Source organism: Procambarus clarkii, chromosome 1 (assembly GCF_040958095.1).
Source record: "Procambarus clarkii isolate CNS0578487 chromosome 1, FALCON_Pclarkii_2.0, whole genome shotgun sequence".
NCBI classification, from domain to species: domain Eukaryota; kingdom Metazoa; phylum Arthropoda; class Malacostraca; order Decapoda; family Cambaridae; genus Procambarus; species Procambarus clarkii.
Genome location: NC_091150.1, coordinates 22,736,454 through 22,749,739, shown reverse-complemented (window position 1 = coordinate 22,749,739; position 13,286 = coordinate 22,736,454). Strand labels below are relative to the sequence as shown.

General features: G+C 37.7%; 1 protein-coding gene across 2 annotated transcripts in view; it reads left to right on the top strand.

The window, feature by feature from the left end:
* The first annotated feature begins 4,394 nt into the window (after nt 1-4,394).
* Nucleotides 4,395-13,286, top strand: part of LOC123761261 (uncharacterized) — a 14,359-nt gene continuing 5,467 nt past the window's right edge. Inside the window, exon 1 of one of the 2 annotated variants that reach the window (XM_069321783.1) lies at nt 4,395-4,574. In XM_069321783.1, the coding sequence (XP_069177884.1) occupies nt 4,556-4,574 (19 nt within the window). In that variant the 5' untranslated portion in view covers nt 4,395-4,555. Of the gene's footprint in view, nt 4,575-9,607; nt 9,654-13,286 lie in introns of those variants that run through there. The other variant, XM_045747568.2, reaches the window with a different exon arrangement.

Genomic DNA, 13,286 nt, shown 5'->3' with positions numbered 1-13,286 from the left:
TCCCCAACGTCAAGAAACTGCTACACTAAAGTGCCCTTATCCTAACCAGTGAATTGCCTTCACTGGAAAGGCGAAGAGTTAGGCGTGACATGATGGAGGTTTACAAGTGGATGAATGGACACAACAGAGGGGAGATTAATAGGGTATTAAAAGTATCAACACAAGACAGAACACGAAACAATGGGTATAAATTGGATAAATTTGGATTTAGGAAAAACTTGGGTAAATACTGGTTTACGGTATCCGTACCAAAATGATCAGGTGAAAGAAAAGGGTCTCAAAATAACAATTCACTTAGGGTATATTACACTAACAGTAGAAGTCTAAGAAAAAAAATTAACGAATTAAATGCTCTTGTCTGCACAGAAAAAATAGATATTATTGCGCTTACCGAAACGTGGATGAATGTAGAAAATAGAGAACTATTAGCTGAATATCAAATAAATGGACTTAAACTATTTCACACAGATAGATATATTAGACGAGGAGGGGCAGTAGCCATATATGTTAGGGACAATTTGAAATGTAGTCTCAAAGAGGGAATCAAAACTGAGCCACACACAGAAACTATTTGGATAGAATTAAACGAAAAAGCAAATAATATTATAATAGGAGTTATATATAGGCCACCAAATTTAGACAGAATGGAAGCAAAGCATCTATGGGATGAAATATCTAGAGCATCTAGATCTAACAGTATTTATGTCATGGGTGACTTTAATTTTAGTGGAATAAACTGGATGAACAAAACAGGGAATAGTGAAGCAGAGATTTTCTAGAATTAATTGACGATTGCTTTCTTATGCAACACATTAAGGAACCAACGCGGGAAAATAATATTTTAGATTTAGTGTTAACTAACAGGGAAACACAAATTAATGACATCGAAATAGGGAGTGAGCTAGGGAACAGTGATCACAAAGTAATCAGATTTAGCATAGAATGGAATAGACCTGTAGGAGAAAATTCTGTTTAAGTGCCAGATTTTCGAAAAGCTGATTTTAATAGCCTAAGAATTTTTTTTGGGTCAAATAGATTGGAAAGTCTTGGGTATGGGGTGGGGGCCGGTCTTGGAGCGAGATATGAACCCAGCGATAGGTGATGTAAAAGGGGATTTCGATGTGGATTTAATATATAACTTATTTAAGAATATTCTAAACAAAGCACAGGAACGTAGTATACCATACAAATTGAATAGATCGAATACTAATGACCCAAAGTGGATAACAAATAATTTAAAGAACCTTATAGGTAAAAAGAGAGCGTGGTACAAAAGGATTAAAAATTGGGAAGTCAGTTTAGAACAGGAATTCATACAACTGGTTAGAAATGTTAAAAAAGAGATTAGGTGAGCAAAAAGAAACTATGAAGTTCGCATAGCAGAGCAAGCAAAGTCAAATCCTAAAGGTTTTTTTCAGTTATATCGAACTAAGACTAGGGAAAGGATAGGTCCATTAAAATCTGAGACAGGTCAAATAACGGATAATGACAAGGAGATGAGTAGTATTTTTACCAAATATTTTATATCTGTATTTACTAAAGAAGAACTTAACAATATGCCTTCAGCCGAACAAGTCTATGTGGGTGGGGACGAGGACAGGTTGACTAGTTTAGCAGTTACCAAGGAGGATGTAATTAAACAATTAGAAAAACTCAAACCAAACAAATCCCCAGGGCCGGATGAAGTGTTTGCCAGGGTGCTTAAAGAATGCAAAGAGGAGCTTTCCGAGCCACTGTCTACCATATTTAATAAATCAATAGAGTCAGGCAGAGTGCCAGAGTTATGGAAGGTAGCTAATGTGGTACCAATTTTTAAGAGAAGAGTTAGATCACTTGCGTCAAACTATCGGCCAATTAGCCTAACGTCTATTGTGGGAAAGTTACTTGAATCAATAATTGCAAATACAATTCGTCTCCATCTTGAAAAACATAAATTAATAAATGAGTCGCAACATGGTTTTACAAATGGCCGTTCATGTTTAACAAATTTGCTAACTTTTTATTCCAGCATAGTTGAGGCAGTTGATAGTGGTAAGGATTGTGATGTTGTGTACCTTGACTTTAGCAAAGCTTTTGATACAGTGCCACATGAAAGACTAAATAAAAAAATAGAAGCTCATGGTATTGGGGGTGCTATATTAACTTGGATTAGGGCATGGCTATACCAAAGGAAACAGAGAGTTAGTATAAATAGGGTTAAGTCAGAGTGGGATATTGTTGTTAGTGGAGTACCTCAGGGCTCTGTCCTGGGACCTCTGTTGTTTATAATATATATAAATGATTTAGATTCAGGTTTGAGTAGCAACATTTGCAAATTTGCCGATGATACGAAAATCGGTAGGGAAATTAATTAGGAAGAGGACTCACTATCACTTCAAGTTGATCTAGATAGGGTTTTGAAATGGTCAAAGGATTGGCAAATGCAGTTTAATGCTGATAAATGTAAAGTTCTGAGGCTAGGTAATGATGATAAGAGTTACAAGATACGAGCTAGATGGTGTTGAGATTGCGAAGTCGGATTGCGAAAGGGATCTGTTATGATTAGTAAGAATTTAAAACAACTTGAAGTGATAGCGAGTCCTCCTCCGAATTAATTTCCCTACCGATTTTCGTATCATCGGCAAATTTGCAAATTTGCAAATTTTTGCTACTCAAACTACTTTTGCTACTCAGTTGCTACTCAAACCTGAATCTAAATCATTTATATATATTATAAACAACAGAGGTCCCAGGACAGGGCCCTGAGGTACTCCACTTACAACATTTTCCCACTCTGACTTGACTCCATTTATACTATCTATATAGTATAAATATATACTATCTATATAGATATAAATATAATATAAATATAATATAAGTATTATATAAATATAATACTATCTTCGATAGTATTATATTTGTATTATAGTATTATAAATATAGTATTATAGTATTATAGTATTATAATACTATTGTTTAAATTTAGGAAAGTTTAGATTTAGGAAAGACTTGGGTAAATACTGGTTCAGTAACAGGGTTGTTGATTTGTGGAACCAATTGCCGCGTAACATTGTGGAGGTGGGATCCCTGGATTGTTTCAAGCGCGGGTTGGACAAGTATATGAGTGGGATTGGGTGGTTATAGATAGGAGCTGCCTCGTATGGGCCAATAGGCCTTCTGCAGTTACCTTTGTTCTTATGTTCTCTATTTTCTTCATTCATCCACGTTTCGGTAAGCGCGATAATATCTATTTTTTTCTGTGCAGACAAGAGCATTTAATTCGTTTATTTTATTTCTTAGACTTCTAAGGTTAGTGTAATATACCCTAAGTGAATTGTTATTTTGAGGCCCTTCAATTTCCCTGATCATTTTGCCAATTCCTTTCTTCCACAAACACATACTTTTATTACCTCCTTCCTCCAAATCAATTCCCATATCACTATCTACTAACAGTTTAAACCCAAACAAACACCTCTAACCACTGGTTCCAACGAGTTCGCAACAGTAACAACCTCAGCACTCGTTAGATGCACACCATCCCGAGCACACATTTCATTTCTTCCATAGAAGTGTTCCCAGTTGTCTATGATTTGCAATATCTTCCCAGCCTACAATTGACACCAAGTGTCCTCGACATCCATTCATTTCCCACTCCCTTTCTTGGAAGAATGCCACATATGATGGGGATTCCTCCCTTGCTCCTAACTAATTCTATTGCTGTCTTGAATCTCTGTATTAATTCCTCACTCCTAACTCGTCCAACATCATTACCCCCTGCACTAATACAAATACTGGGTTTGTTCCCATTTCCCGTCATAATATCTTTCATGTTTCCAATAATATCACTAATACCAGCTCCCGGATAGCAAACCCTTAACCTGTTTCCTTTATCTCTGGCACAAAACGTTCTGTCTGAATACCTCACCTGGAAATCTCCCACAACCAAAATTCGCTTTTCCTTTAGGGCACTTTGAGGGACCTGAGTTCAATGTTCCTCTTTGCTTTCCTTTTGCCTCCTCGTTGAACTACAGGTTCACCACAGCACTCGTCCTCTAACACATCAAATGCGTTAGAAGTCCTTAGGCTATTAGGTGTTGGTTTTGCCAAGGTCTTCTTAAGACCCCTGTCCTTTACAACTTGCCAAGACGAGGCCTTTTTAACACTGGTCGCCTCCTTAGTTTCTTCCTAATGTTGTTTCAGCTGTCGTACCTCCTCCCGTAGGGAATCCAGCTCTGTCCTCAGAGCTCCAACTAAATTCACCAGTTCCTTCACTAATCCTTCCATTGTTGCTGTAATAATATTATTACAATCAGAGCTCCAGCTAACACAACCTCTCACTGTGACAGCACCTGATTGAGTTAAATGACGTTCTGAGTTAAATAATATGCTTTCTAGATTCTAATTAACTTACCGTCTAGAAGTTATATACTGGGCTACAAAGTTAACCCTGCCAATTGCTGTGCTGAATGTATACTATTTTCTGCTACAGGAGCCTGTTAATGAGTGGTCAGAATTAAAGCAGCTGGGCATACTCAGGCACCACTGTGGCGGAGGCGGCGCCACTGCCACACTTGTCATGGACACCAAGCAGGCAGGTAAGGCGCTCTGGAGGTCGGCTTTCTTTATGGAATTTTTTTTTTTTTTACTCATGAATTGTATTTAAAGGTTTTTTCATGGGCAAGTTTTCTGAGATTAATATTTCCTAATGTTTTTGACATATATATCTTAATCTCGGGACATTTTGAATAGATATGAAACTAGGAGGGAGCTGAAATTGAAATTGAAATAAGTTTATTGAGGTAAAATCCACACAAAGGGATGAGGTAGCTCAAGCTATTCTCACCCCGTTCAGCACAACGTGTTAGTACATACATAGACACACATCACAAACAATAAACCTGTTACCAAACATTCTGAGAGATAAACATATACATTTCCTCCTTCACAAGTAGTATGGTATCAGACGTACACAAATACTTTTATGACTGCTCGGGTCTGCCAGGGGTGACTTCTTAATAGAAAACGTTTATTGAATATAATTTTTTTAAGGAGTAACGCTCACAGGGCTGTAAGCGATTACAACCTGATCGATCAATTGCAAATTTTGTTGGAACAGGCCTTGTTAGTAGACTAACCTCAAAGCCTATGTTTTTTGTTTAAGTCTATGAATGACTAATCTTCCTGCGAAATATTAGATGAATTCATAGCTAGTTTTTTTTTTTTTTTTTTTTTTGAGATATATACAAGAGTTGCTACATTCTTGTACAGCCACTAGTACGCGTAGCGTTTCGGGCAAGTCCTTAATCCTAAGGGTCCCTGGAATACGATCCCCTGCCGCGAAGAATCGTTTTTTCATCCAAGTACACATTTTACTGTTGCGTTAAACAGAGGCTACAGTTAAGGAATTGCGCCCAGTAAATCCTCCCCGGCCAGGATACGAACCCATGACATAGCGCTCGCGGAACGCCAGGCGAGTGTCTTATCACTACACCACGGAGACTGCTAAGAGACTGCTAGTTCTAGTAAATACTTGCATAGCATACACTTGCTCTATCTAGAAATCCAACATTCTGCTTGAAACTCATATTAGTATGTCTGTACTTTTCCCCTGAATAAACATCATCATTATATTGACCTACACTGTGTAATTTGGCACTGTAAAATACCAAGACTCTGTTAACCTTTAAAGTACAACTGGAAAATATCAACAAGGCAAATGTGTGGGACCTTCGTCAGGCCGCCGGCTTCATAAGAACATAAGAACAAAGGTAACTGCGGAAGGCCTATTGGCCCATACGAGGCAGATCCTATTTATAACCACCCAATCCCACTCATGTACATGTTCAACCCACGCTTGAAACAATCGAGGGACCCCACCTCCACCATGTTACGCGGTAATTGGTTCCACAAATCAACATTTACCCAAGTCTTTCCTAAATCTAAATTTATCCAATTTATACCCATTGTTTCGTGTTCTGTTTTGTGTTGATACTTTTAATACCCTATTAATATCTCCTTTGTTATGTCCATTCATCCACTTGAAAACCTCTATCATGTCACCCCTAACTCTTCGCCTTTCCAGTGAATGCAATTTAAGCTTTGTTAATGTTTCTTCATATGAAAGATTCCTAATTAATCATCCTACACTGGACACTTTCAATTGAATTTATATCCATTCTATAGTACAACGACCAAAATTGAACTGCATAATCTAAATGGGGCCTAACCAGAGCAAGATATAGCTGAAGAACCACACCAGGTGTCTTGTTACTAACGCTTCGATTAATAAATCCCAGTGTCCTATTTGCCTTATTACGAACATTCATGCATTGATGCTTTTGTTATAACTCCCATCATAACTCTTACTTATTATAACTTACTTATCATAACTCCCAGATCCCTTTCGCAATTCGACTTCGTAATCTCAACACCATCTAGCTCGTATCTTGTAACTCTATCATCATTACCTAGCCTCAAAACTTTACTTATATCAGCATTAAACTGCATCTACCAATCCTTTGACCATTTCAAAACCCTATTTAGATCAACTTGAAGAGATAGTGAGTCTTCTTCCGTGTTAATTTCCCTACCGATTTTTGAATCATCGGCAAATCTGTAAATGTTGCTACTCATACCAGAATCTAAATCATTTATATATATCATAAACAACAGAGGTCCCAAGACAGAGCCCTGAGGCACTCTACTTACAACATTTTCCCACTCTGACTTAGCCCTATTTATAGTAACTCTCTGTTTCCTTTGGAATAGCCATGCCCTAATCCAGCTTAATATAGCACCTCCAATACCATGAGCCTCTATTTTTTTAATCAGTTTTTCATGTAGCTTTGCTAAAGTCAAGGTACAAAACATCACAATCCTTACCACTATCAACTGCCTCAACTATGCTGGAATAAAAAGATAGCAAATTTGTTAAACATGAACGGCCATTTGTAAAACCATGTTGCGACTCATTTATTAATTTGTGTTTTTCAAGATGAAGACGAATTTTATTTGCAATTATTGATTCAAGTAACTTTCCCACAATAGACGTTAGGCTAATTGGTCGATAGTTTGACGCAAATGATGTATCTCCTTTCTTAAATATTGGTATCACATTAGCAACTTTCCATAACTCTGGCACTCTGCCTAACTCTATTGATTTATTAAATATGGTAGACAGTAGCTCGGAAAGCTCCTCTTTGCATTCTTTAAGCACCCTGGCAAACACTTCATCCGGTCCTGGGGATTTGTTTGGTTTGAGTTTAACTATTTGTTTAAGAACATCCTCCCTGGTAACTGCTAAACTCGTCAACCTGTCCTCGTCCCCACCCACATAGACTTGTTCGGCTGAAGGCATATTGTTAAGTTCCTCTTTAGTAAATACATATATAAAATATTTATTAAAAATACTACTCATCTCTTCATCATTATCTGCTATTTGACTTGTCTCAGTTTTTAATGGACCTATACTTTCCCTAATCTTTGTTCGGTATAACTGGAAAAACCCTTTAGAATTTGTCTTTGCTTCCTCTGCTATGCGAACTTCATAGTTTCTTTTTGCTATCCTTATCTCTTTTTTAGTATTTCTAACCAGTTGTACGAATTTCTGTTCTAAACTGACTTCCCCATTCTTAATCTTTTTGTACCACGCTCTCTTTTTATCTATAAGGTTCTTCAGATCCTTTGTTATCCACTTTGGATCATTAGTATTCGATCTATTCAATTTATATGGTATACTACGTTCCTGGGCTTCGCTAAGAATATTTTTAAATTGGTTATATTTTGAGTCCACATCGAAAACCCCTTTTACGTCACCTATCGCTGGGTTCACGTCTAGCTCTAAGACCGGCCCACACCCCATACCCAAGACTTTCCAATCTATTTGACCCAATAAATTTCTTAGGTTATTGAAATTAGCTATTCGAAAATCAGGTACTTCAACATAATTTTCTCCTACAGATCTATTACATTCTATGCTAAATCTGATTTCTTTATGATCACTGTTCCCTAGCTCACTCCCTATTTCGATGTCCTTAATTTGTGTTTCCCTGTTAGTTAACACTAAATCTAAAATATTATTTTCCCGCGTTGGTTCCTTAATGTGTTGCGTAAAAAAGCAATCGTCAATTAATTCTAGAAAATCTTCTGCTTCATTATTCCCTGTTTTGTTCATCCAGTTTATTCCACTACAATTAAAGTCACCCATGACATAAATACTGTTAGATCTAGATATTTCATCCCATAGATGCTTTGCTTACATTCTGTCTAAATTTGGCGGCCTATATATAACTTCTATTATACTATCATTTGCTTTCTCGTTTAATTCTATCCAAATAGTTTCTGTGTGTGGCTCAGATTTGATTCCCTCTTTGAGACTACATTTCAAATTGTCCCTAACGTATATGGCTACTCCCCCTCTTCGTCTAATATATCTATCTGTGTGAAATAGTTTAAATCCATTTATTTGATATTCAGCTAATAGTTCTCTATTTTCTACATTCATCCACGTTTCGGTAAGCGCGATAATATCTATTTTTTCTGTGCAGACAAGAGCATTTAATTCGCTTATTTTATTTCTTAGACTTCTACTGTTAGTGTAAAATACCCTAAGTGAATTGTTATTTTGAGGCCCTTCAATTTCCCTGATCATTTTGCCAATTCCTTTCTCCCTCAAACACATACTTTTATTACCTCCTTCCACCAAATCAATTCCCATACCACTATCTGCTAACAGTTTAAACCCAAACAAACACATCTAACCACTGGTTCCAACGAGTTCGTAACAACAACCACCCCAGCCCTCGATAGATGCACCCCATCCCAAGCATACATTTCATTTCTTCCATAGAAGTGTTCCCAGTTGTCTATGAAAGATATTGCATTAGATTTGCAATATCTTTCTAGCCGGCAATTGACACCAAGTGCCCTCGACACCCATTCATTTCCCACTCACTTTCTTGGAAGAATGCCACATATGATAGGGATTCCTCCCTTGCTTCTAACTAATTCTATTGCTGTCTTGAATCTCTGTATTAGTTCCTCACTCCTAACTCGCCCAACATCATTACCCCCTGCACTAATACAAATAATGGGTTTGTTCTCATTTCCCGTCATAATATCTTTCATGTTTCCAACAATATCACCAATACCAGCTCCCGGATAGCAAACCCTTAACCTGTTTCCCTTATCTCTGGCACAAAACTTTCTGTCTAAATACCTCACCTGGGAATCTCCCACAACCAAGTGTTGTTTGCTAAGACTTCTCTGGTGATGGTCTGGTTGTGGAAAGAGATTATATGTTCCTTAATGGAGCCCTGTTGCTTATGCATCGTTAATCGCCTGGAAAGAGATGTTGTTGTCTTGCCTATATACTGAGTTCTTTGAGGCTTACAGGCCCCCAAGTGGGCATTTGAAGGCATAGACGACGGGGGTCTCTTGTAAAGCGTTCTGCCTTGTGTCTGGAGAGTTTCTCATGAGTAGGTTGGCCGTATTATTATCATATTCAATAATATATGTTTACAAGAAAGACTGCTACCAATATATATATATATATATATATATATATATATATATATATATATATATATATATAACTATACAACTTTAGAACACTTTCCCACCAGGAGACTCGAACGCTAGCCAGCACAGAAGCCTTCCAGCAACTGGCATAACAGGTACGTTTTTAACCCACTGCACCACGCTCAGACCCTTAAAAGAGATGGTAAATTCAGAGTATTTATACACACTAAAGATTACCACCTCCCAAGGGCAACTAGAGTAAGTGAGGGGGGTCTTTTTTACGTTTTTCATCAAGTCCCTGTTAATATGGGAGAACTCTGTGTCTATGCTTGATATATATATATATATATATATATATATATATATATGTCGTACCTAGTAGCCAGAACTCACTTCTCAGCCTACTATTCAAGGCCCGATTTGCCTAATAAGCCAAGTTTTCCTGAATTAATATATTTACTATAATTTTTTTCTTATGAAATGATAAAGCAACCCTTTTCTCTATGTATGAGGTCAATTTCTTTTTATTGGAGTTAAAATTAACGTAGATATATGACCGAACCTAACCAACCCTACCTAACCTAACCTAACCTATATTTATAGGTAAGGTTAGGTTAGGTAGCCAAAAAAAGCTAGGTTAGGTTAGGTTAGGTAGGTTAGGTAGACGAAAAAACATTAATTCATGAAAACTTGGCTTATTAGGCAAATCGGGCCGTGAATAGTAGGCTGAGAAGTGCGTTCTGGCTATTAGGTACGACATATATATATATATATATATATATATATATATATATATATATATATATATATATATATATTGTGATGGGAAAGTGTTGGAGTGTTGATGTTCGGCAGTCCTCTAATGGCAGGTGTCAAAGCCTGGTCACACTTTAAACAAAATTATAGACTGCTTGCCTGTTGTCTGTGATAAGTTAGAGGGAGGAACACGTAAAACACAAAATATGAACAATGAAACTTTAATATATTTACTTTAAACATAAATGAAAATAAAGACAAATCTCGGGAAGTTAAATTACAGTTAAATAATAAAGAAAATGTAAAGACAATGTGAAATACAAAATACAATGTTAAAATGGTGCTGAGAATATCGGCTATGGCTGAAACCTCCCTTCGTATACGAACTAATGAGCGAGTATGCCAGAGAGAGGTGTCAACCTTAAGAGCACAAGGAATATTCTGAAGTGGATAGCTGGTCAGACTCAGACCTCGATTCGTGTAGAGAGCGCTGAGGTGCTGTGTGCAGGTGCGCGGCTGGTGAGTCGCCAATCAGAAGCAGGCAAGCTGGTGAAGGGTAGTTAGCTGGTTTGATGACGAGCCGGCGTGAGGAGGGTGTGTGGAGTGGGGGGGATCTTGAATATGTTTTGCCTCCTGGTCAAAACGTTTTGTGCTACTGGTGACGATCTTGAATGTAGCATCTTACTTGTGTGTTTGGAGTAACAAAGTAGGGAAGAGCAGGCTCAATCTCTCTTGAAAGAGATTATCGTCACAAAATAAATATATATATATATATACAGTGGTACCTCGCATAACGAATTTAATCTGTTCCATGTTTGTCATGTGAAACGGACGTCATACAAAACGAGTGTCCCCCATGTAACCAGTGTGATGCACTGTGTTTATTGTGAAATTTCCCCAGTGTGCATGACATCAAATGTTCCCCAAAATATAATTTTTATTTGTAAAATGATAAATTACCGTCCCTGAACATGTCTATGTAAAAATAATTACCCAATTCCACTTACTTTGGCTGTGAGGGCGTGGACAAGGTGCGCTGTGACGTCATCAGGGCCTGGTCGCCCGTGTGTGAAGCTCCCAGACATGGTCGCGCAGGCCATTCAAGCACCGCGTGTTGCCACAAATATATTTTCAAATATTTTTTCTATGCATTTCCAATGCGGTTTTATTTGTTTCTTTTATCGTATATGATGCATATTTGTGACCTTTACAATATGTATACAGTAGAATGTTCATAATTTTCCATGGAACTGTGATACATGTGTCAGTAATGTGTCCACAATAAATGTTTATTGTCACAATATTACGTGGTAAAAATTCACTAAAATTACAATATGTACAGTTTCACATACTATTTACACAGTAACACACTGTATTACACACTCAGTACTTTGGAGGTGCGTAATAGTCAACGAAGTAGTCCAAGGTACACAGCGCGACTTTGCTCTCCTTGCACCAGCTACAGATAGATTTTCGTTTCCTGTTTCATCGTTCTGTGTGCTTGCAAATAACGCACTCGCGTGCACCCTTGGCTTTAGTACTTGTAGGTGCTATGTAGCCAAGCTTGTAAAGCATAAAGTAGTATTGAAACGATTATAGGAAAAGCTCAATTTGTAAGGTAGTCTTGAAAAGATCGCTTTGTAAGGTCCCACACAGGAAGAGATTCAGCTAGTCTCAAAGAGTGTCCATCAGTCAGGAAGAGATTCAGGTATTCTTGAAAATATCAATGAACACCACCACCATGGAAGCCGCTAACACTGTTCATCTATGCTACTTGTATCAGATGCATCATCACTGAACGCAGAAAACGATTCATCTATGTATCATCTATATACATTAGAGATGGCAAGGGTGGGGCTCAGAGCTACACCTCGATACGCTCGCTGTATCATCCTCATAGGTGCTGTATCACTGGCATCCGACCGTTGTGTTAAGCCCTTATTGCGCCTAGCTTCACCAATGTTATGACCCTTATGTTCTTCAAACAATAGGGTCTGAATTGCACCGACTGAGACTGAGCGCAGTCTTTCAACACCGTGTGGGACAGGTGTTTGAGAGTCAGAGGCACGTGTGCTACAAATGGTTGTGTGCTACAAATGGTTGCTCATGCTCTACTAACCCAGCCAGCAGCCCTTGTCTTTCATATTCGTTATAGCAAAAGGTTCGTTCAGTGTTTGTTGGGTAGGCTGCTCCATTATGAAAATCTTTCTTTGTTTCAAATGTGTTCCATTTGTTTTGTATTTGTCACGTACGTCTCAATAATGGAGCAGCCTACCCGACAAACACTGAACGAACCTTTATGACATTTGTCCATTTTTCAAATTGTTTCAACAGTTCTTTTATTTTTCGTTTTTTTTTTTTTTTAAGAAACATGGAGCAGCCGACCTGTAGGCAACCGAACGAACATTTTTGACATTTGTACTGGTTTTCGAAATTCTTCATTTATTTTTATTATTTACGTTTTTTGTATGTAAGAAACATGGAGCAGCCTACCTACCGACCACCAAACGAACCTTTTGCTATAAGACAAATGAAAAATATATATTGAACACATTTGAAGAAAGGAAAATGTCATAATGGTTTATTCAGTGTATGTAAGGTAGGCTTCTCCATTATTGAGACGTAAATGACAAATACAAAACAAATGGAAATTTGTTTCAAATGTAAGATTGTTATAATGGAGCAGCCTACCTGCCGAACACCGAACGAACCTTTTTGACATTTGTTGTATATCAGACATTTCATTTCTTTTTTCCTACAAAAACGTCAATGCTTTGCAACATCTCAGCAGTCACCCTTTTATATCCCAGCATCATTAGCATCTTTAAACAAGAACAACATAATTTATGTGCATCGTCGGAGGCGTCTAAGAATGTGCAAGAAGCAGCGCGACCCCACCATGTGGTGTTGACGTTACTTAAACCAGCGTTCGTCATACGGGACGATTTGACGCCGATTGGGCCGTTCGTTACTCAAAATATTCGTTTTTTGGGGCAATCGTTATGCTAGGTACCACTGTATATATATATATA